At 46.0% G+C, this 25,511-nt stretch overlaps 1 protein-coding gene across 1 annotated transcript in view; it reads right to left on the bottom strand.

The window, feature by feature from the left end:
• AFMID (arylformamidase) overlaps nucleotides 1-25,511 on the bottom strand; it is a 378,279-nt gene that overhangs the window by 313,245 nt on the left and 39,523 nt on the right. Inside the window, exons 3-6 of the mRNA XM_078653875.1 lie at nucleotides 20,254-20,358; nucleotides 16,622-16,670; nucleotides 13,039-13,124; nucleotides 11,460-11,532 (exon numbers count right to left, since the gene is read on the bottom strand). Of these exons, the coding sequence (XP_078510001.1) occupies nucleotides 11,460-11,532; nucleotides 13,039-13,124; nucleotides 16,622-16,670; nucleotides 20,254-20,358 (313 nt within the window). The remainder of the gene's footprint in view (nucleotides 1-11,459; nucleotides 11,533-13,038; nucleotides 13,125-16,621; nucleotides 16,671-20,253; nucleotides 20,359-25,511) is intronic.

Raw genomic sequence — 25,511 nt, 5'->3', positions numbered from 1 at the left:
TGGAAGGTAAGCCCAGGTCAAGACGTAAGGGGAGCAGGGGAGTTGCAGTTGGGAGGGCCAAAAGACGCCTCATAAAACTATTTTCGGCACTTACCAGCTCTGTTGCCGCTTGGTGCCCCCATAGCTCGCTACCGTAAAGTGCAGCAGGTTTGACTTGCACTTTATACATCTCAACTGCAGGGGCTATAGGTTTATATGTTGAGGTGTTAGTAACCTTTAGAATAGCCCCGGAGAGTTGAGAGAGACTTAATCGCGAGCTTGCGATCTGAGGGCCCCATAAGAGGTTCTCTTGGAGGGTTACACCCAAATACTGAAATGTTTTAACCCTCTCTAGGACCGTAGAATTTAGGGATGGGTTAGGTCTGGTTGTAGGTGAAGGGTTAAAAATCATATATTTGGTCTTCCCTGCGTTTATCTCAAGGCCATGCTGCCTGCAGAAGAGATCGAAGCCATCAAGGATTCTCTGGATTCCCATGGGTGATTTGAAAAGCAGGAGGGTGTCGTCAGCAAACATGATTGCTGGTACCCTCCTGCCTGCCAAGACTGGGGCGTCATTATCCCCAACATTAGCTAAGTGTGAGATGACGCTGTTCACATATAGGCAAAAAAGAGTAGGGGCAAGGACGCAGCCCTGCCTAACACCCCGGGAAACAGGAAACCTATTTGTCAGTGCTCCGCCCCGCCCACAGCGTACCTGGGCGAAGTTGCCCTGGTGCAGTCTGATTATAGCCTGGAGTAAATTGATGGGCACTCCCAACTCCTTCAGGACCTCCCAGAGCTTTCCTCGCGGTACCAGATCAAATGCTGACTTTAGGTCCATGAACACCATGTACAATCTCCCGCCCTCGATGGTCACCGTTTTCCAGAAGAGGAGAACTAGGCGGAAGATTTGGTCCATGGTGGACGTATTTTTCCTAAAGCCAGCCTGGAGAGGACTTAAGATTTCATTTTCCTCCATCCAGTCCATCAGTTGGTCCAGTAGGAGTCGCAAATAGATCTTCTGGGGAACATCTATCAGGCTGATTGGCCTGTAGTTGGATGGGAGCAGAGGACAGCCCTTCTTGAAGATAGGGACTATCTCAGCCCCCAGCCAAGTCCAGGGGATCGCCATGCCACGTGCAAGTGAGTTAAAAAGGATGTGAAGGTAAGGCGCCCAGATCTCTGGATGGGACCTAAAAAGGTCACCAGGTAATTTATCAAGGCCGGGGGCCTTACCCATCGCTAAGCCATCTATTGCGCTTGCCACTTCCCCTAGCGTGAATTCCAAAATATCTCCAGGGAGGGAGAGGAGTGTTGCAACAGTGGCATCAGTATTCTCAAGGACATCTGCATAGAGTTTCCCAAAATGATCTTCCCATATTTGTGCTGCTATGTTAGGTTCAACTGCAGCTTTGGGTTCCCCTGAGCCAGTAGTAACTAAGGACCAAAATCTTTTTGAGTCCCTAGTTATTAGGGCTGCTGAGAGGTCCTGCCATCTGTCCCAGTCCCAATCTGACCTCGCGCGAGCCATTATGTCTTTGTACTGTCGCCGCAAAGTGGACACACTGGTCCGGGGTAGACCCTCTTTGATTGCGTTGATAAGGTCAGCTTTGGCCTTTCTGCAGTCAGAGTTATACCAAGTAGATGTTCTAGTATTGTGCTTGGGCTTAGGCACCACTGGGTATAGGATCTCTCCCAATGCTCCCACTAACTCTTCGTGAATAGAGGGTAGGGTTTCCTGCAAAGCCTGGGTACTGGATAGACTAATTAGTTCTTCCAAGGCCTCAAATTTGGGCAGCACCAGATGATAAATTTTCCCAATATTTTCTTCCGATTTGGAAAATTTCTGCCATCTCACCCTACGCCTGTTTGAAGTTAGTACCAGATTTCCCCGTTCATCTCTGTCCTCTGGGGGAGTGGGTCCTACAGGTTCGGGGAGATAAGCGATAAAGAGTAAGAGAGCGTTGTGGTCGCTATCAGTACGGGGGATTATACTAAAATCATCCACCTTTGGCCATAGACTGGTATCAACAAAAATGTAGTCCAATCGTGACTCGTGATTGGGTCTATTAAATGTGCACTTAGAAGGGGTGTCTGAAGGGGTGCGTCCATTGCATGCTCTTAACGCAAAATTAAGAGTTAATGACATGATTTGGACCGCAAGTGGAGACCAGGATCTAGGATGGGGCGAGTGACACACTGGTATACCCCAAAAGTCGTCTTCTGTGGTGAGGGCCCCTTCCCTCAAGCCCTCTAGGGGCTCGAAGTGGCAGTTAAAATCACCGCCCATTACCACCTTGATGTCTGTCGGCAACTGGCCCAAAAAGGACGCAAGATCTTCTAATGTGGTGGACTCCGCCGTTGGTCCTACTGGGCGGGAATAAACATTTATTATTGCTAACTTAGGGGCGCCCTTCCAGTTTAGTAGAACACACTGGATGTCTTGAGAAGACGTGGCTATAGTTTCCGCTTTGCAGCCAATATGAGAAGCTATCCACACTGCCAAACCACCCGAGGGCCTCCCCTTGCCATTCCAGGTAGCATTAATTTCAAATATGGCATAGCCAGTTTTAAGGACCGGCTCCCTCGCCCATGTCTCTTGAAAGAGGCAGATATCATTGTCTGTTATTAAGGAGTCCCATTCTTCCGTGTGTATTTTGTTGAAAATACCTGCAACATTCCAAGATAGTACCCTCAGGGCTCTAGAAGGAGTGTACAGATTAGGACCCTGCCCCCCTGAGGTATTACTACCTCTACGTACATTTGAGATGGAAGCCCCTAGAGGGGAGGGTAAACTATAATTAGATGTAACTGGAAGGGGTGGGATCGTACCATAAGGGTCTCCTGACAGCTGGCGAGGGGAGTTGGCACCGGGAACGTGATAATTTCCATTCGGCCCACTTAGGGCCCTCTCTACAGAAAGATGACCAGGAGAGGACCCCAGGCGTCAATCACAGGAGTCCAGGCCAGAGAGGACTCCAAATCTATTATTAACTTCCAAGGGTGTAAAAGGAAGCAAATGGCCCATCCCCCCTGATTGAGAAAAGTGGTCCATACTCCTATAATTAGTGCCATAGCCCCTTTGTGGGACAGATTCCCACCCATGAGCATTCTTTGGGATCATGGGACCTGGATGTGAAGGGAGATAGTGATTAGTCTGTTTTGGGCCGTTAATTCCTATCGGGGGCATGGGGGGCCATGGGCATGACAGGGGAGCTACTAGGGCTCTTGGGTAAAAATAAGTGAGATCGCACGGCATAATTGATTTGCCTAGGTTCCCCGGCATCCAGCTCAGAATATGCCTAACAACTTCTGGGTCCCTGAAATTAATCACAATCAAGTCACCATCTATATCTTTCTCCCGCCCCCCTAACCAGGAGAGTCGGCGCACATGCACTATGTCCCCATTAACATTTGCCGGGAGTGGTCTATTTTTAGACAACCAGTACATGGTTTTGTTTTTGAGTTGCTCTGGACCTTCTCGCTTATGAGGGTCCAGGGTAGGCACACCCGTGAGCACCACTACATAAGGTAGTGATTCTGGGGGAAGTTCAACCTGGGGGATCCTACGTTTATGTGTGTTGCTAGGGGGTACCCTCTCTCCTACCGGGTGGCTTGGTCTTGTGGCTGTGCTATTTCCACCCTTCGAGTTGGTACCATTCTTGTTCGTAGAAGCTCTAGAAGGAGTGACGGAGGTTGTAGTACCTAGGGGGATATGGTGCACTGTTTTAGTGGGAAGGTTAGGCATGGGAAATGAGGCTGTTGTGGTGATGGTGGAATTAGTTTGGGCTGCCTTGGCTGGATTGATAGATGTTGAATGGGGCGTCTTAGAAGTAGAGGGTTTTAAGCAATTAAGCAAACTGTCTGCAGTAAGAGCTATACTAGATGTTAAAGGGACCTTCTGATTGACTGGTCTATTTAAAATAGCCTGTTCCAAGTTCCCTAGCCGTTGTTCAATGGCCAATAATCTATCTACAATAGGGGACGTGAGCGTCCTGAGCATTTGCCCAAGGAACTCCAGAGTAGGGGCAACTGGGAGAGTCTCCTCCGAGATTGCAGTTGGAGGGGTAGTAACTAGAATAGGGGATGATGTTTGTCTTGCAGTCACTGTAGAAGTAGTGGGTTTAGTACCTACAGCTGGTTTGGGAACAGAGGCTGCACCCCCCCCTTTCCCCTTACCAAAATCAGAGTAGCTAATTTTGTCCTTTTGTATTGTACCCCCCTTCCTCATTCTCTTATTGGGCGGAGGACCATGGATTATCTGGGCCTCAGTTTTCCTCAGTTGGATTTTAGCGGTGGTTTTACCCATGGGGATAGGAGCTGGCATAAGTTTCTGGGCTACATCAGAATTGCAGGGTGGTGGGGAAGCGACAGTGAGCGAGTTAGATAAGTCCCCAGAAGGAGGTGGTGTAGAGGTAATATCCCTAAGGAGTTCTGGGATTCCCTGGGATGTAAAGGGATCCTCAGTAATAGGGGTCACCTCTGTACTGGGTATTACGATATGTGGGGACGTAGCCATGGGGGGTCTTGCCTTATAACCGTCGATGGAGCGTCGACGCTCCACCCTCCTCTCTGCTAGGGCTTCTTCTTTTTCAATTTCTGAGATGGACTTCTTAAAATAGTTATCTAAAGTACCCTTATTAGGGTTAGCCCCCACTAACCCAGGAGAGGCCATGTCCATATGGCAGAAGATTCAGAACTGTGATAGTTATACCGGGGTAACTATCCTAGAGTAACCTAGCCAACAATAATAAGGGAGCTTTACCAACACAGGATGGTGGGTCAGAAACGCAATGGAACACTTGAACAGAATATACAAAACAATGTATACCGTGGGAAGACCGGGTGTAGGTTACACACATAAAAGAAAGGGACGGGGCCCAGCCCAGCCTCACCAGCCACCTAACGGCCACACAACGGCCCGCTCTTTGCCCGGTCTTCGCCCGCTTCCTCGTCCGCGCGCGTCCCGCGTACGCGTTCGAGGCGGGGTTGGAGTAGAGGAGGAGAGAAGGGGGCGGGAAGAGGAACCAGGTGCGCGCGGTGGACGGCGCAAGCACTGCTGGACCTCGCAGTCCCGCTCCCTATGCAGGTGGCGTGTCAATCACTCCCCCAGCCGAGGTGACCGAGCCGAAATGCTCCCAGGTCACTAAGAAGGACAGTCACAGGGCTCCGCTACAGTTTATGCCCCAAAACGGCCAGAAACAGAATCCAATGTTCCTCACGCTGCACGAGCGGCACCCGCGCCAGCGGGGGCCGCGAGGAGTTTAAGAGCTTCCAGGAAGGACCAGGGAGGTCGGAGGGAGAAGGGGGCGGGAAGAGGAACCAGGTGCGCGCGGTGGACGGCGCAAGCACTGCTGGACCTCGCAGTCCCGCTCCCTATGCAGGTGGCGTGTCAATCACTCCCCCAGCCGAGGTGACCGAGCCGAAATGCTCCCAGGTCACTAAGAAGGACAGTCACAGGGCTCCGCTACAGTTTATGCCCCAAAACGGCCAGAAACAGAATCCAATGTTCCTCACGCTGCACGAGCGGCTCCCGCGCCAGCGGGGGCCGCGAGGAGTTTAAGAGCTTCCAGGAAGGACCAGGGAGGTCGGAGGGAGAAGGGGGCGGGAAGAGGAACCAGGTGCGCGCGGTGGACGGCGCAAGCACTGCTGGACCTCGCAGTCCCGCTCCCTATGCAGGTGGCGTGTCAATCACTCCCCCAGCCGAGGTGACCGAGCCGAAATGCTCCCAGGTCACTAAGAAGGACAGTCACAGGGCTCCGCTACAGTTTATGCCCCAAAACGGCCAGAAACAGAATCCAATGTTCCTCACGCTGCACGAGCGGCACCCGCGCCAGCGGGGGCCGCGAGGAGTTTAAGAGCTTCCAGGAAGGACCAGGGAGGTCGGAGGGAGAAGGGGGCGGGAAGAGGAACCAGGTGCGCGCGGTGGACGGTGCAAGCACTGCTGGACCTCGCAGTCCCGCTCCCTATGCAGGTGGCGTGTCAATCACTCCCCCAGCCGAGGTGACCGAGCCGAAATGCTCCCAGGTCACTAAGAAGGACAGTCACAGGGCTCCGCTACAGTTTATGCCCCAAAACGGCCAGAAACAGAATCCAATGTTCCTCACGCTGCACGAGCGGCACCCGCGCCAGCGGGGGCCGCGAGGAGTTTAAGAGCTTCCAGGAAGGACCAGGGAGGTCGGAGGGAGAAGGGGGCGGGAAGAGGAACCAGGTGCGCGCAGTGGACGGCGCAAGCACTGCTGGACCTCGCAGTCCCGCTCCCTATGCAGGTGGCGTGTCAATCACTCCCCCAGCCGAGGTGACCAAGCCGAAATGCTCCCAGGTCACTAAGAAGGACAGTCACAGGGCTCCGCTACAGTTTATGCCCCAAAACGGCCAGAAACAGAATCCAATGTTCCTCACGCTGCACGAGCGGCTCCCGCGCCAGCGGGGGCCGCGAGGAGTTTAAGAGCTTCCAGGAAGGACCAGGGAGGTCGGAGGGAGAAGGGGGCGGGAAGAGGAACCAGGTGCGCGCGGTGAACGGCGCAAGCACTGCTGGACCTCGCAGTCCCGCTCCCTATGCAGGTGGCGTGTCAATCACTCCCCCAGCCGAGGTGACCGAGCCGAAATGCTCCCAGGTCACTAAGAAGGACAGTCACAGGGCTCCGCTACAGTTTATGCCCCAAAACGGCCAGAAACAGAATCCAATGTTCCTCACGCTGCACGAGCGGCACCCGCGCCAGCGGGGGCCGCGAGGAGTTTAAGAGCTTCCAGGAAGGACCAGGGAGGTCGGAGGGAGAAGGGGGCGGGAAGAGGAACCAGGTGCGCGCGGTGGACGGCGCAAGCACTGCTGGACCTCGCAGTCCCGCTCCCTATGCAGGTGGCGTGTCAATCACTCCCCCAGCCGAGGTGACCGAGCCGAAATGCTCCCAGGTCACTAAGAAGGACAGTCACAGGGCTCCGCTACAGTTTATGCCCCAAAACGGCCAGAAACAGAATCCAATGTTCCTCACGCTGCACGAGCGGCTCCCGCGCCAGCGGGGGCCGCGAGGAGTTTAAGAGCTTCCAGGAAGGACCAGGGAGGTCGGAGGGAGAAGGGGGCGGGAAGAGGAACCAGGTGCGCGCGGTGGACGGCGCAAGCACTGCTGGACCTCGCAGTCCCGCTCCCTATGCAGGTGGCGTGTCAATCACTCCCCCAGCCGAGGTGACCGAGCCGAAATGCTCCCAGGTCACTAAGAAGGACAGTCACAGGGCTCCGCTACAGTTTATGCCCCAAAACGGCCAGAAACAGAATCCAATGTTCCTCACGCTGCACGAGCGGCACCCGCGCCAGCGGGGGCCGCGAGGAGTTTAAGAGCTTCCAGGAAGGACCAGGGAGGTCGGAGGGAGAAGGGGGCGGGAAGAGGAACCAGGTGCGCGCGGTGGACGGTGCAAGCACTGCTGGACCTCGCAGTCCCGCTCCCTATGCAGGTGGCGTGTCAATCACTCCCCCAGCCGAGGTGACCGAGCCGAAATGCTCCCAGGTCACTAAGAAGGACAGTCACAGGGCTCCGCTACAGTTTATGCCCCAAAACGGCCAGAAACAGAATCCAATGTTCCTCACGCTGCACGAGCGGCACCCGCGCCAGCGGGGGCCGCGAGGAGTTTAAGAGCTTCCAGGAAGGACCAGGGAGGTCGGAGGGAGAAGGGGGCGGGAAGAGGAACCAGGTGCGCGCAGTGGACGGCGCAAGCACTGCTGGACCTCGCAGTCCCGCTCCCTATGCAGGTGGCGTGTCAATCACTCCCCCAGCCGAGGTGACCAAGCCGAAATGCTCCCAGGTCACTAAGAAGGACAGTCACAGGGCTCCGCTACAGTTTATGCCCCAAAACGGCCAGAAACAGAATCCAATGTTCCTCACGCTGCACGAGCGGCGATAATAAACCTACTCCCATCCCTCAAAAGTCTTTTAAAGATTGGAAAAACATCAATCTGGACGAGCTAAGGTCAAAACTGGATAATACTTGCCCAGTACTGTCTGCTGACCCCAATTCAGCATTACTTCAATTTCACTCCTGGCTGGGTTTGGCCACGAATCAATCAGCCCCGACCAAAGAATTATCTAAAAATAGATCTAAACCCACTGCCCCCTGGTATAACGAAGAACTAAGGGCACAAAAGCAAATCAACCGGAATAAGGAGAGACAATGGAGGAAAACCTACGATAATGCAAGCAAAGCAACCTATAAGGAATCTTTAGCACTCTACAAAGCCATGATTACAAAGGCGAAAAAAGACTACTACTCTGACCAAATCCAAAAATCCAAAAATTCCAGTAGACGATTGTACCAAATCACAAAATCACTGTCAGGCAATTCCCCGGATCTCACTCCCCCCCCGTCACAATCTTTATGTGACTCCTTAGCCTCTTTTTTCTTTACCAAAGTTGACGATATCTATCAGGCATTCTCTGCAAAATCACTCCCTAGGACAGTTAATTCCTTCACTCTACCTCCAGCCAACACGTTCCCCAGCTTTCAACCAGTCACAATGGACCAAATCAAAATCATAGTGTCCACTATTAAATCAGGATCGGCCCTGGACCCTTGTCCACTCTCAGTGCTTCTGCCGGTAATGGACTCCATCATTCCATTACTTACCCAAGTCTGCAACTCCACTCTACTTGCAGGCACTTCTCCAGACCCCTTAAAAAACACCCTACTAAAACCCCTGTTAAAAAAACCTTCCCTGGATAAAAATGAGCTAAAAAACTACAGGCCCATTGCAAGTCTCCCGTTTGTGGCTAAGGTGATCGAAAAAGCCATGAACATTCAGATTTCTGAATTCATTGAAAAACACCATCTCCTGGATGACACGCAATTTGGATTCCGGAAATACCATGGGACAGAGACAGCCTTGATTAAGGCCGCCGATGATATCAGGGTAATCCGGGATCAGGGGGGAACAGCCATCCTGGTAATGTTGGATTTATCAGCGGCCTTCGACACGGTCGACCATACAATCTTGGTCGATCGTGTCGAGGGATTCGGAATCTGCCACTCTGCTAAAGATCTCATTGCCTCCTTCCTAGCCAAAAGGACGCAGGCTGTCATCTTAGGCCCATTTCAATCGGCACAACTTTCATCTCCCTGCGGAGTTCCTCAAGGCTCATCCCTTAGTCCGACACTTTTCAACATTTATGTGTCGGACCTTGCTAAAACCATCAAAGCATACGGGATGAGCCTAACCTCCTATGCCGATGATACCCAGTTGGTACTGGCAATCAAAGGTGACGGAGATCAAGTGGCGGAAAAATTTAAGAAGGGACTTGTTGACATAGGAGAATGGATGGCCACTAATTGCCTCAAATTAAACTCAGATAAAACTGAGGTGGTCATATTTGGACCTCTTCTCCCAGCCTGGCCATCAAGTTGGTGGCCAGATGCCTTCGGTACCCCTCCCACCCCAACCGCCAAAGTTAGGAATCTCGGTATTGTGTTCGATGAAGGTTTACGCTTCATGGATCATGCCAATAAAACAGTTTCCACAGCACATCTAAAACTAAAGATGATCAGAAAAATCCGACCTTTTCTCCCAGAGTCCGCCATCAAAACTTTGGTCACCTCCTTAGTATTTTCTGCTCTGGATTACTGCAACGGCCTCTTTCTCAACGCCCAATCCAGAGTAATAACCAAACTACAAACTATCCAGAATGCAGCAGCACGCCTGCTTTCAGGCAAAACAAAATATGAATCAATATCAAGAAGCATAAAGGATTACCACTGGCTCACCATTCGAAACAGAATCCATTTCAAGTCCCTTTGTATCGTGTTCAAAGCGCTCAATAACCAAGGACCTCACTTTCTGAAAGAGCAGCTGCAACCGTACAAACCTAGCAGAATGTTACGTTCAGCTACCCTCGGCCAACTGGTCATTCCTCGTACAAAGACGGTATCTTGGGGTGATCGACGCTTCTTGGTGGCAGCCCCGAAGCTCTGGAATACTTTACCCCTAAACATCAGGCAGAGCCCCTCCCTCCTTCACTTCCATAAGCTCCTAAAAACTTGGCTGTTCGATCAATGATTCTTCCGTCCCCACGTTTCTCACCACAAGTAACTTGTTTCATTAGCGCCAAGACGCCCAAGGGTATATGCTGCGCTTTATAAATATCAAAAATAAAATAAATAAATGATTCTTATTACACACCACATCGCTTGTATAAAATGAAGATAAGACAGAATGGGAAATGCTTTTAGCGTGGGGCTGACGGGCAGAAGTGGTCCATATTTTTGCCACTTTTACAAGCATTTGGGGATACTGGAAACACAATTTTATAAAGCTTAATGGAATCTTTCATACTGACATTGTTTGGGACTAGGAGTTGATAATACTGGGGCACTCACCTTCAATTCCACATAACATCAAAGGGATATACTTTTTTGTCATTTCTCTGGCCTTACTAGTGCTGATGATATTGGTTGTCAAGAGGTCCCAACCCAAATGCATGGTGGCAAGAATTTTTAATGTATGCTCTTTCAGATTGTCCATTTTAGATAATGACAAGCGTAGAACTCGACTCAAACGTGTGTGGGATCCGTTCAGGGTTTGGATGTTCGTGGTTCAGGCTGGACAGGATCGAGTGTCATATTACTGTATTGTATTTTATGGATTTTTTGATTGCCTGATATTTAGTTATAGGAATGTATGCTATTGCACTTCATGATCCCCTTCTGTTTCTGTTCCCTTCAATGATCGGTGGTAGCACCTTGTCTGCTGATGGTATTGTTTTTTGTTTATCGCTATGAAATAGTATATGGTGATGTTTTTCCAGTTAAAAACAACATGAATGTGTTTCTGCTGTCACGACAATGGGAGCAGCATTCTTGTTCTCTCTGCGAAGTGAGTGCAGAGTCCCTCAGCTGTAACGACAGTGGTAGAGAAGTCACTACACTTCCTCTGCAGTCATGACAGTGGGAGCAGAGACACGTGATGGCGGGGGCAGAGCTCACACACATGACAAAAAGCTTCAGAAAGGATAATCGCTCTATAACACTAAATGCAACATACACGCAGCTCATGATTTAACGGATTTACCATGGATGCCACTGAAACACTTTCTCTGTCACGTCTACTGATAGAAATGCCAACTTTCAACCTCCATGTCTACATGCAATAATTAAAATGCTGTTTGAGTATTATATTATAATTGGATTTGTTTAGGCTGGCTTCTGTTTGATATATTCTAACGCTTCTCTTCTTCCTTTTTTTCTCTCCCCACTCTTTTCTCTCTTTTTATTTCTCTCTCTTCTGCTTTTTCCTAAAAAAACTATTTAAAAAAATGCCATCTTTTCATGTTTCACCGGTTTTCTAGCACCATACCAATGTATCTCGTATGCACCATTCTCTGTTACATATATCTTTTTAATATTTCAATTTAAACTTGTTTTCCATTGCTACTCATTAGGATATTATCAGTTCAATAAAACATTTTCAAGGTAAAAAGAATGTCTATATAATAACTTACTTGTTAAGGGGGTATTGTTGAGTGATGAAAGCGATACTGCGCCTGACCTGAGACACAATGAGATCCATGTGACCTGTGAGAAGACAGAGAAGCGAAGGACAGCTTGAGAGGCAGAACAGTCGCTGGACATGCCCAAACCTTGCACACCTGTTTCTGTTCCAGAAGGCTGTGAGTGCCCTGTGGCAAAATGCTGTTGTGCCAGAGGTGCGAGTGCCCTGCAAGCTTCTAGGCTATACCATGCCCTGTTCTCTGGGGTGCATGCTTTTTGGTGCTCTGTATGTTGGTTCACTGTCTCACTGGACTGGTGTAGTGGTTCTGTCCTTTCTTCCTTTTGTCTATAGTCGTGTTTGAGTGAGGTCTATGCACCCTGATCACCTTATATGTTTGCCTGTGTGTTCATCTGTTTCTTTAGTTGTCTGTGCAGGCGGTATGGTACAGGTGCTGGCATTGTACTGTCTTCAAAGGAGGGTAATTAGTAGCGGCTAGTGGTAACAAAATATGGTGAGTTGTGCGATTGTGCACAACTCACCATAAACTCGGCTGTGGCTCCCGCCCGATGTGGCACTTCTCTGCTAGCGATCCTTGTGCCCTCGAGCAGGAAAGGGAAGAACTTCCTTTCTGCTCATGGAACGTGAATCCAACCAATCCTGGAGCTGCTCTCATAATGTTTTCAGCATGAGAGCAGCTCCAGGAGCGGTTTGAGCAGGCTAACCCAGCACTCATTTGAGGCTGAGGGCTTCTGCCAGCAATCCCCAGGCTGTTTCTCAGCCCATGGATTGCTAGGTCCACAGTGCGCATGTCGGATAGGATGGGTGGATACAGCTGGCCAATTTGACATGCGCACTGGCAGGGGCAGCAGTCATCCTGCAATCGCAGGAATGAGCCCCGCCCCCACCCGCGCACTGTACAGCACAAGCTGGTGGCAAAATAAAATGACATTGATATGCCATTTTATTTATTTGTGTTTGCCTGCTGCTCTTGCAGCAGGTGAGGCGACGCTCCTCTGCCATTTAGGAGGAGCCGCTCCTGAGGGTAACATAACATTGTGGTGCAAGTAGCAGAGGAAATCTGAGAAGGAAGAGTGCCCTGCTGCTCGTACAGAACCGTTTCCGATGTAAAGAATAAACCCACGCTACGCTAGCACTGGTGATAATGATAAGAAAATAGTGCTGTGCAACCTTTGTAGATTTTATTTGAACGTTTATTAGGCACACGCCATAAACTAAATTGTTACAAGGACCAGGCACAAAATCATAACACAAGTAACAGAACCCTAGGAGGAGCCACAGAGGAATAACGGGAACACATACATTCGAAACCAGGGGCTGTTTGTGAAAAGGTAAAGTCTTCAAGGTCTTGCTGAACCAAATAAAGCAATTCCCATTACGGACTGTGTTCACATCCTCAAACAACCGAAAATCAATGTCTCCCCTTCTATAAATAACGCTGCACAGCTTGCACAAAGTAATAGTATGAATGAATGAATGAAGCAGCATTTATTGAGCGCATGGCTACCTTGGGGCATCCCAGCGCTAAGTACACACAAGAAAACCTGAAACTCATTATTGGTGCCACTTACCTTTCGGTGCAATGTCATAATCGACTGCCACCACAGCGATCCCCTTCGCTACCATGGGGGCTGCCAGGAATCCGGACTCTTCTTTACTAGAAAAAGAAATAGGCAGTGCCCAAGACGTAAGTGTGCCAGTGAACGCAAGGTTTTCATCCTGGCTTGAAACTGTGGGGGTTACTTTGCGTTTGACAGAGCCGGAGCATCACCGTGAATTGGCGTACTCGAACCCGTCAAATTTGTGGTTTTCGCCACACTGTTTGAGTCCGGGAAAGCACCGGCTTTTCAAAGTCAAGGCTTCAGCTGTCTCCACCAGTGTAAACCATTGACATGAAGGCCCAGCCACTGAAGGGCCATCCGGTCAAAGTGACTGTCGCACTAATCTTTTGAGATTGAAGCTACCCCATACTACCATTACCCACAGAATGGTCATTTGCAATAAACATTATAATCAAATCTAAGCATTTGTGAATTGTGTGACTTTTGCCTATAGTATTAATATGTGCAGTTACGGACTTAATATGTACCTTCACTTGTACTGCATGCCAGGGCAACTTTACCACAAAGGCTACCCTGCCTTTGTTCCTTTTTGATGCCCCCAGTTCAAGTCTTGTGTCATCGAAGTGACATTTTCATTTAAAAAAAATAACTTTGTTAGAAAGTAGTAGGCTTTATGCTTACATGCTACATAGGGATTAAAGTAATTAATTGTCTGTCCCCTGTGGAAGGTGAACATTTTTACGTAAATTCACCTCATAACAAAGTTGAAATGTGCTTTAACATTAACGTAGAAAATGCATGCCAAAATAGTGGATAGAAAATGTGCTTTAAGTAGATAGAGCAAAAAGTGAAAATGCTGCTTATTTTATTTCTTCAGAAACATAGTATTTCTATTGTTCGTTCACTGCTAGGCCTCAATATTTACTTGATTCTTTCCTACACCTTTAATAAAATAAATGCCTATTTGTAAATGCTGATTTACCGTTAAAACTGAACTGTAGAATTTAACATCTTCGTGAAATGTGTTGTTTGCTGCAAAATGGATTACTTTCCTTCATCATACCATATGATTTCATTATATTTTACATCGTTTCGTCTGCCACATGCTTATAATGAACAAGTATATTAACTAAAAAAAATGCTCGCTGTAGGTTTAAATTCTGTGATCTCCCCAGGGCATGCTAGATATTAATGTTTCATTTCATAAAGTAGTCCATTGCTACAGAATGGGACACTGAATAGCTAGCAGATTGGCCTGCAAAGGTTCTCATTAGAACCTTTCTAGATGTATCTTTTTGTAATACGCTGTAGCCACGTTCAAATAACAACATGTCGACCTGGACGTTTGCCGAGGGAATCAAGAAAAAAGATGACAGACCATCGGAAGATCCTTTGCTATGGATCAAAAATTATTCAACATTCATAGTTTGCAACTTGTTTTGTGCTTTCTATATAGTATGTCTCCTAGCTAAAGAGTTAAGGCATTCGATGCACCCCTACCCTGCATGTCCCTTAGCACTTTGTTGAGCTAACCCAAATTGCCATAAACTACTGCTAACAATAATTCTATGTTTTCCTTACGCTCTGTGAGGAGACTTCCTATCTTTATGCCGATCCTAGCTATTGCTGTGATTAATTATTTGTACCTGTTTTAACGGTTACTACTGCAGCTGCTAGGGAACTCGGCTGAGTTAAAAAAAACTACTCTTTATGGGGAGTTTGACCTTTTCATAGTTATTAGTCTTTTGCTCCAATTTTCCTTGCTTTTTTCCAAAAAGAGCTTATTATAGGTTCTTACTAGGATAGGTTAGGTCCTTTAGCTTAAAATAGGGATTCATTCCTTTATGTAACATGTTATTTTATATGCTTGTTCTAACCAAAAGGTTCAGAATATTTCTATAAATGGAGTTATTTAGCTAATCTGAATAAAAAGACAAACATTCAGACTAATCTCTTGAACAGAAAATAAACTTTTAAAACTTCGTCAAACCTCTCATCGTTAACTGAACATTAAACACTTTAAGACAATTATTATTTTAGAGTGGTGTTTTGGGTGGTGCTCCATTCTAATGCGCTGGCAAATATTCATCGACCTGAAGAGGAGTGTAAAATGAAGGTTCGCTTAGTACGATTATAGTGTAGCTACTTATAAAGTTTTTATGAGATGTCTGCACTCGCAAATCTTTTCATGATCCTTTTTCTTTGGCTTAGGTGGAAATTGCAAACAGAACAGAAGTGCCCTGATTACTTACTGCTAGTATTCTTTGCACTGGCGTCTATTCTTTTCATCTCTGTCCTTATCCCTGGGGCTCATCTGTACCTCCAAAAATGGGCTTCTTGTGACGTCCACAATTTTAACTTTTCATTTTAAACTCTTCTCCCATATATAAATGGAGACTCTCTCAAAATTCTGCCTACATACCATACATTGACCATACCCAGCAGATGCAATCACTCTAGAAGCCCTTGGCAGAAAAAAAATCTTATGGGTTCAGATCCCTGGAGCAAAGAAAAAGGAGAACAGATGTTTCTATGATATAACTGTGACCAAATGTATCAGAGATCAGGTGGGAAACTGACAGATCTGAAGGAGAATGTCTTCTAAAGAGGAAGGCTATTACTGATAAAAGCAGCATTGTAGCCTGTATTCTCTAAACTTAGAGACCAGAGGCCTTCTTAGGTCGAGACCAGTAGTAGCCTGGCCACCTCTGCTGCAGAGACAGTTTGATGGGCAACACCAGTCCAGGTCATGCCATCCACGTGTGCACTGCAAACATCGAGATGACAAGAAGCAGGGCAGTTACTGGTGAGGCCAGCATCAGCTCCTTTCCCTGAAATGGAAACTACATAGGAAAACACAGCAAAAGTAAACTTTTATCAAACAGAACAAAAAGCTTGCCCCAAAGGTATTGGCCTAACCCAAGAAAGGCCCACCCTGTTAGAGAGAAAACAGCTGGAATTGTGAAAAGTCGTTTTTTTAATTGGATAGGAAGGGAGTAGTAGGGGATTTTAGAGGATATGTAAAGTTTTGGCATAAAGAGCCAAATGCCGCTTCTTTGATAAAGGCAGTAATGAGGAAGAGAACATCAAGTGCTTCACACACATCCAGCACTGGGTAATATTGCTCTCACAAAGTTATGTTACAGAGCTTGCAAGTGCTGATGTACATTGATCTTTAGGTTATGGATTTGCAATGCCAGGTGTTCCAATTAAAGCTCAGCAAATGATGGGACTCTGGAATGTAAAAGCCAGCAGTGCAAGGGAGCGGTGGCAATTAGTCAGACTCTTTTGCCTAGGATGTAGTTTCACATGGAATCAAGAATTTGCCACATTCAAGGATACCTAGGCACAACAATTGGTCTTGTGTCTATGTACAGTGATGCTATCTTTAAGATTATAATTCAACTTAAGACCTTTGTGAAAATACATCAATAAAGACATGGGAATTGCTGTCTTTTTGAGGAACCTGTGCCATACATAAGATGGAGACATACATTTTAGTTTGCAATGCTATTATTCATCTTCCATATATGATATCTCTACAGCCCTCCAAACTCACAGATAATAAAATCCTTGAAAATAGGGTCCTCACCTAAGTTCCTGCCAGTATCCTCCATGGATGTACACAAGAAGTGGGAAAGCTGAAATAGAGTTAGTAGAACATGCTTCAGTTATTGTTTTTCAGTCCGACCGCATCGGACATTGTAGCGCCGCCCCGACTAGGAGCATAAGTATAATATAGCAGTGGCTCTGCCAGACATAAATGCACATCTATGGCAACATTTCGGGATGTAATCATCAACAAATAGTAATCATGATGCTATTGTGGTACTAGCCCCCTGCCACCCAGAGGGTACACTCCCTAGAGAGAACTCTTGGGATAGACCTTTACAACTATAAGTACCGAAGCACACATTAGTAGTCCAAACAGTGATGCTAAATCAGGGCAAGTAAAGACTATAAAGTAGAAAACAAATGTAGTCCGTAGTATTTTCTTCTTTTATCCGTAGTTTTTCTTCCTTGTGTACATCACACATCTTGATACACATAGCACAAAAAGAGGCCGCTGACACGTGTTTCGTCCTTTGGACTTTTTCAAGGCTGCAGACTGCGTGCCTTTCCTTGCCCATGTCCTCTACATTTGGGCTGCATATGTTACTTTTCTTCTCTTTCTGTCAGGTCTGAGGATTCATTATCAATCCAGGTTACGGGGTTCCACTCTGCTCTCCTCTCCCTTTTGAGCGTCAGACAAGATGAGAAGAGAATAACCCTAAATAGTATGTAATATTTATTTACAAAAACAAAAAGTTTTATATAGAGGGAACAAGAGTTCTGCGGGTATCAGAGCACTTTACAACTAATAAGGAATGAAGAGGCATGCAGAGCAAACAACAGATTGAACCCAAAAAGGTACAGGATACAGAGTTCAAACCAACAGATCAAAACACAGTCATAACCGTAGAGTAATAGACCGGGGTGCAGATGAAATGTCACATAAGACCCAGAAAGTAGTGGTTCTAGGTCAGAAATATGTTCATCAATACCACTTTCACTTCATTATATATATATGACTGCCTGACATGTCTTTTTTTAATCAATCAAGGGAGACAGAAGCTGAGATCCATTCGGCTTCTGGACGATAGTCATATTATTATAGGAGAATGGATCAATTGTTCTGTGTTATTACCAGGGTCTAGAGTGTTAGCCATCTTAAAAAACCCCAATTCACGTATGTGGTACCGTGGTGGTATATCTTGATTATATGCTTGTGTACCTACGTGAAAAGCATCATCATTGGGTCCTTCAATATGCTTTCCTCCACCTGAAGGGAGACCTACTGGTGATTACAGTAGTGATCAGAAATGGTGAAAGTGTGAATAAAGTGAGTTTAAAAATTCCTCCATCTCTCAACAATGTGTTTTATTCTATTGGAGATAGGGCAAGGATTAAAATAAAGGGTGGTGAGTATCTAGAAGGGCTACTGTTCTATAGCACTTACTTTAAAAACGTGGGTGGTCAACATGTTTCAGCCCTAGCGTTGCCCAATCGGGGCACAGCAGATAGAGTAAGCACAAGTCGTGACCTTGACTCCCCATAGTAAGTAAGGAGGCGACTGCGTGACCTACGAGGAAGCACACAAGCTGAAAGGGAAGTTATAGGTACTATAGACCCATAACACCAAAGAGAAGAAGAGTAAGTGCAACCGCTTACCTACGCACCCCATTAACTTGGTTGAGTGCACAACACTGGTCCTGAAGAAAGCCCCCGACTCATTGGGCAACATGAATAAGGGTTTTTTAAAGACCACTAACACCCTAGACCAGAGGTCTTCAATCTGTGGGGCGCGACCCCCAGTGGGGTCATGGAGTCCTGGGAAGGGGGTCGCAGAACAGATTCTGTCAGTTTGCCTTAGTGGCGTCGGGCTGATTGAGGGTGCTCACGGCGGAGGCCTAATTCACACCGAGGGGTGAAAAACATCAAAGCCTCATTAACAAGTAAAAGGTCTTTTAAAGACCTGTAAAGTACTCGGTGTGGCTTTGTGTGTGTCCAGTGAAGCTGTTTCAGCCGGGCTCACATACACGAGGGGAGGGGAGGGGTGGGGTGGCTGGGGGAGGAGGCTGTAGCCCTTTGAGTTCAATGGGCGTTGCGCGCCTGGAGCTGTGGGTCCCACCAGTAAAGCATGTGAAAGGTCCTCATTGGTTCATGTCCCACGAGCCCTCATACCTGGTGCCTGTGCGGGAGAAATGTGCCTGAGAGTCTGTTCTTCATGGTGAGATGTTGTTACAGCCTGTCTGCCACCCCCCACTCCCCGCCCCCAGCAAGGAGGCACAGAGATGCCCTCCCATGAGAGAGGAAGAAGAAGGAAGAAGACACAGAGAGATACTGACCCCCCCCATGACAGAGGCACATAAAAGGTGGGTGGATGAATGATGGATGGATGGATGAAAGGGTGGGTGGATGGATGAAGGATAAATGTATGGATGAAAGGGTGGAAGGCTGTATGGATGGACGGATGGAAGGATGAAAGGGTGGACAGATGAAGGATGGATGGATGTAAGGATGAAAGGGTGGGTGGATGAAGGATGGATGGATGTGTGAAAAGGTGGGTGGATGAATGATGAGTGGATGGATGAAAGGGTGGATGGATGAAGGATGGATGGATGGATGGATGAAGGATGAATGGATGGATGGAAGGATGAAAGGGTAGATGGATGAAGGATGGATGTATGGATGGATAAAAGGTTGCATGTATGAAGGATGGATGGATGGATGGATGTGTGAAAAGGTGGGTGGATGAATGATGAGTGGATGGATGGATGAAAGGGTGGATGGATGGATGAAAGGGTGGATGATGGATGTATGGATTGATGAAAGGGTAGATGGATGAAGGATGAATGTATGGATGGATAAAAGGTTGCATGGATGAATGGATGTGTGAAAAGGTGGGTGGATGAATGACGGGTGGATGGATGGATAGATGAAAGGGTGGGTGGATGAAGGATGGCTGTATGGATGGAAGGATGAAAGGGTGGATGGATGAAGGATTGATGGATGAAAGGATGAAAGGGTGAACGGGTGAAGGATAGATGGATGGAAGGAAGGAAGAAAGGGTGGATGGATGATGGATGGATGGATGGATGGAAGGATGAAAGAGTGGATGGATGAAGGATGGATGGATGGATGTGTGAAAGTGTGGGTGGACGAATGATGGATGGATGGATGTGATGAGGTCTATCAGGCGCGTTTATGGTTGTCGATAGTTGTTGATGATGAGGAGTACCAGTTTCTAGAAACTTTTGTCGGAAGGGGGTCCTTACGCCTAAAAAGATTTTACAAGGGGGTCTCGGCATCAAAAAGTTTGAAGACCTCTGCCCTAGATCATGGTAATAACACAGGACATGTTATCCATTCTCCTATGATAATATGCCCGACATGTCATCAGCAGTGGGACTGAGATGAAAGAAAGCGGTCTTAGAAGAAGCATTTGAACAACTGATCATGTAAGAGATAAGCACATTAAAACAAGCTTCACAAGTGATACCTAGGTACACTGTTCTCAGTGATTACTCAATGTATATGCTATATATAATGTTGTTTCATTTACAAAACAGTTGGAGTGGTATGTAAAATTAATGCTTCGCACACGAGGAAAATGATAACTGATTTCAATATCAGGCAGTTCCTTTATTAATAAACCCAATTAAAACAGTATCCGTCACATACCATCAATAGACTTGCTGGGCAAGTAAATGTCTAGCTTTTCTCCATCCTCGCTTCCATAAGGGATATTCAGCAAAGTATGTGCAATGCCTCGAGATCTCTGTGTACCTATAGAGACCAAAAAAAGACAAAAGCCTAAATCACAAACCAAGAAAAGAGCATAGAGTCAAAAACATCTAAAACATGGCAACAGACTTAATATCAAGCAAAAACAAGTATTGGTAAAGCAATTGGTCTTGCATACATTTTTAATGGCAAAATAAAACATTTATATAAACCAGCAGCAGTGACAAAAAACAATTGCTTTCTGTCTAATATACATCAATGAGAGAAAACATTTCATATGTGATGATTCAGTATACTTTTGAGATGTAAAATAGTCTCTCATGCATGGAAATTCAAACTATGTAGGAGGTGGAATGATACATCGGTGATAGAGTAATACTCCAGGACGAGGCAGAGGACGTTAACACAACACAGAGCAGAGATGCCACACAAACTAACAAAAAAATAGCCCAGGAATACACCACCAACAAACAGGTTAGGAAGGAAACACAAGTCGGGAAAAAGTGACAGAAGCAACAACAATCAATTAACAGAGCCAGGAGGCTATAAGAATTAACAAACTATGTAGGGAGGTAGCACAAAACAAAAGGGCAGGATGTTAGAATATCATGGTTGTGTGTGTGTATGAGGCTGTAAGGAACTGTCCAAATTGAGTTATCAGCGTTCCAGGATAAATGTATAGTTTTCCATTATGAACAGAATGTTCTGTTTCAATGTAAGGAAAAATAAGTTTGTGAGGATCCTGATTAACCTATGAGAAATTTTCTACATCATACATGCGTGTATAAAGTTGTCCGATCCTGTTAAACGGGGGCACAGGGACTACCGGACACAACCATGGTGGTAGAGGTCGTTTTCTTTTATGTCCTGGGGTCCTTCCTACTTTGGCTGTGCAAACTCGGCCAGGTACATCCCTTCTGTACTTGATTCTCAGGGTAACCAGAGGGAGCAATCAAAGGTTTCTCAGGAAGGTAGTGTGGGGGTAGAGACTCACAACTCAACGGTCAATAAAAAAACACAGTAACACATTGTAAAGCCCAGTGCTCGTCTTAGAGAAAAGAGACACACTTTAATGACACATCATAACAAAATACTGCACACAGTAATGGGAGATTCAACAACAAGGTTAAAGCATTTAGATCCAAGGGGTACCAGCCCGGCTCTACAGTTCTCACACGAACTACAATGATCTAGTAGCAAGAAAAAGATCATAGGCATAAATCAATCACAGGTGTAACTTCACAATTAGGCTTGGCCGGGTAGCAAATCTGCTCGGTCACCTGGAGGTCAGATTGTTATCTATCTTGAGCAAAAAGAGTTAATGGTGGCAGTTGTTAATCTCCCTACATGTAGGATTATCTTTTTGACTCCAAGACACAGTCTCTCACTTCAGGCCTTGTGTTACCTGTTCGATGACGTACAGTTTGGCATGGTGACTGGTGGTGCGCCATTCACGGTTGCACAGGGCCTGGGTGTCATATATAAGCGGAACTGTAGACAAGTGAGGTCAGTAACCACTGCACTCTATATGAACCAGGAGAAAGGTGTGTTAAGTACCACAATCTTCATAAGCCTGTATGCTGCCACCACAATTTTATGTCAACAACCCAGGACAGGGACAGTAGTACAATATCAGGATATAAGGCATGCTTGTTGCACCCTTCAAGTCACACAATGGGTTCTTGACGTCCCAATCATCAAGGACAGGACAAGCCTAGGCCTCAATGCGTATACTAGATTAGTGCATTAGCTGGACCAAAGAAAAAGTCTGTGTACCAGTTTCATATATTGAACAAAAAAGGGGGGACCAAGGAGCTATAAAGGTCCAGTGTCCATGCTCCTAATATAAGTCTATTAATCAACAGGAGGACAAAGTTCCTAGATCAAGGTGCAAAAGTCACCCATGGATCAAGGTGCAAATAGTCACCGGCAAGGGTGCAAAAGTCATCCATGTGTCAAGGTGCAAAAAAGTCACCAACAGGGGTGCAAAAGTCACCCATGTATCAGGGTGCTGACAGTCACCCATTTTTTTTATAAAACAAAGAAAAGAGGTAGATTAAAGTAATCCTAGGTGTAAAAAAGTCCTAATGTGAGGGGGAAATAATTCTACATCCTCTGTTGCCCTCACACACCCCGGGGGGTGTCATGCTTCATCATCGGGCGTTTGCTCCTCGTAGGGCCGGCGCTGCAATTCCCTACGGGTCCCCCGAAGGGTCACTTTGTCGGAGATCTTTTTTTGGATTGCCGGATGATGCATGCGGGTGTGTGGGGATTGGGTAAAAGGAGGGTAAATCAATTTATGTGCACGTGATACTTATAAAAAATGACTGACCCAAAAGGGCCCATTCGGCCTAGGTGTCAAAAGTCAAGGCCAATGGGTGACTTTTGCACCCCTGTTGGTGACTTTTTTGCACCTTGACACATGGATGACTTTTGCACCCTTGCCGGTGACTATTTGCACCTTGATCCATGGGTGACTTTTGCACCTTGATCTAGGAACTTTGTCCTCCTGTTGATTACCAGTTTCATATGCAGTGAGGTCACATGCCTGTTTACCATTTAGAGGATATGCAAAACACATCTAACTGTACTGTTTTTGTACAATGTATACACTTCTCGCCTGTTTCTTATATGTATTTAATGTTTTGTGCAATGTTTATTTCCTCAAATATGTGTCTTTAAAGAAATACAATTTCAAACATGAAGTAACTTTAGTACTTTCTAGGCAAGTTCCCTGTGAGCATGTGCTTGTATGAAAATAATATAAATGAATTAGAGACAATATTTTAATTCCATTAATTTTTTTCTTAATGGTAGGATGGAGATCTCCAACGCTCTCATTTTTGGGGGACTTTTAATTGGGCTATGTTGTGTTTATGTACCATTTTAATACCACTGTTTGTATGTCACTATAATACCACGAGACAGCTCGTGTCACATCTCTGATGACAGATGGAATCCCCATGTGTCATCAGAGATCAGTTGGAGCAGCGGCTGATTAGATGCGGTGGCTGTGCTTGGTAGCTGCAGCGGTGTTGGCTAATGTTCGAACACCAGACGTCTCGAGCTTCTAAAGTCAGGTACGTTTTAGAACCTCTCAGTTTTAAAAGATGCACTCCAATTACAGCTGATGACACTAATTGCACTCCATTATTGTGGAGAAGTGTGGCTCAGGGGTTAGAGGCGGCAGACCCGGAAGCTGAGATCGGTCCTGGACCAGGGTTCAATTCCCCGCCTCGGCGGGTCTTGGGCTAAAAATTCCACGGACTCGATAATTCTCGCCCCGGTGCCTCCTCGACTCACGGGTTCACACTCTGCGACTCTGGGCAATAGCTTGCTTAATCTCCACAACGGCCCCTCGCGGCGGGATGCCTGACTTTCACCTTGTGGACACCCTGCCGGGGTTTCTCACAGGGGAATACCAGGACGGGTTCCCTAAGCAAGCGCCAGGATGCCCTTTGGGTGACAGGTTTGCGCTATATAAGTACACCTACATTTACATTTACATTTACATTTAAATTATCGTATCTTCGGTGTTGGCTTGTAATACCTTTTACTTTAATAAATAATTATACGGAAAGCATTCAGATTGCGAACTTATTTACACAACAAATTTGGCGACGAAGGGAAGAACTTTCAGCGAGGAAGGAATTCCCTTTTAGTGAACATCGAGAATTGAGCTTGCAGGCCAATCGACGAAGAGTTATATTACTTCTCTCAAGGTCAGATTTATGTCGGTAGACGTCTGTGAGTACATTTTATTTTACCATATTTTTAAAGCCAACCCCGAAGTTTAACGATAATTTAGTGTCATCGGCTGTAATTGGAGTGCATCTTTTAAAACTGAGAGGTTCTAAAACGTACCTGACTTTGGAAGCTCGAGACGTCTGGTGTTCGCACATTCTCTCTGCTATATGACGTGACTTCTCATGACGAGCGGAATTGTAAGCCACGTACTTGACTTTTAACCTTGCGTGTAACGTCACCGCGCATTACGTGCCGCCATCTTGAATTTCCACAGTTTCTGTGTATTACCATGGTTACGCTCACCAGTCATACCATCGCATAGTTCAACTAGTCATTTATTGGATATTACGGTGATATGCACACCAATCGTCGAGCGTGTTTCCTCATTTTAATATTAGTACATTCTTCTGTGACACGCACACATTTCCTCGCGAAGTAATAAAACCAGCGTATTACCTCATTTTCAACTCTCCAAACTCAGCGGTGATACGCACACCATTTACTCTCTAAGTGTAGAAACCAGCGTTTCAATTAATTTCAGCTCTCCATATTCCTCGGTGTTACGCACACCATCATTCATGGTATATTTGAAGTTACTTTATTAAACGAGTTAATGCTTGCAGTTTTAAATTGCGTTTAATACATTATTATGGTGTTTTATCAGTTTTCAGTGCTTTTGCTATGAAAAATACGCCCTTTAACTAGTTTTCTATTTTAACTACTTTGAACTACTGTAAGAATGTGTGCTGCACAAAAATTCTCCCTTACTCCTCCACAATCGTTCTTATCAACCAAAGGGAAGCCTCCTATTAAATGTCTTGAATTATATTGACACTTTAGAGGATGGTGAAGAGGAATTAACACAAAAAAAGAAAAAGAAAATTTTGCTTCACTCACTTGGTTCACAAGGATTAAAAGTCTATAATTCTATGAACAAGAAAACACACCCTGCTGATGATTCCAACGTATTTCTACAAGCTTTGGAGGATTTAGACAAATATTATTCAACTTCTGTTTGTATAGCAATTGATCGTCATCAATTTTTGGGAAGAAGACAAGGAAAACAAGAATCCATAGAAGATTTAGAATCTGATTTAAAGAAGTTAGCATTATCCTGTAGATTTGGTTCTTTGGAGGAAGAACTAATCCGTGATCAGATAATAATGTATGTTAACAATGAACATGTGCAAGAACGTTTATGGGTACACGGTGAATCTACCTTGTCCGATGTAGTTGCTTTAGTTAAGAAAGCTGAAATTACCAACAAATGTGCTAAAGCAATTGCTGAATCCCCTAAAGAGGCAGAAAAAACTACTGTAAGTAAGGTTACTTCTAAGACTAAGGCTAAGTTTGTGACGACACCTACGACTAGAGATAATACAAATAGAGAATTGAAATGCTTTAGATGTAATAGTAAAAGTCACCTTGCCAACTTTAAGAACTACCCT

The sequence above is a fragment of the Lissotriton helveticus genome, chromosome 7, assembly GCF_964261635.1.
Source record: "Lissotriton helveticus chromosome 7, aLisHel1.1, whole genome shotgun sequence".
Classification (NCBI taxonomy): Eukaryota; Metazoa; Chordata; class Amphibia; order Caudata; family Salamandridae; genus Lissotriton; species Lissotriton helveticus.
The sequence above is the reverse complement of the archived record's forward strand: the minus strand, read 5'-3'. Positions and strand labels throughout refer to the sequence as shown.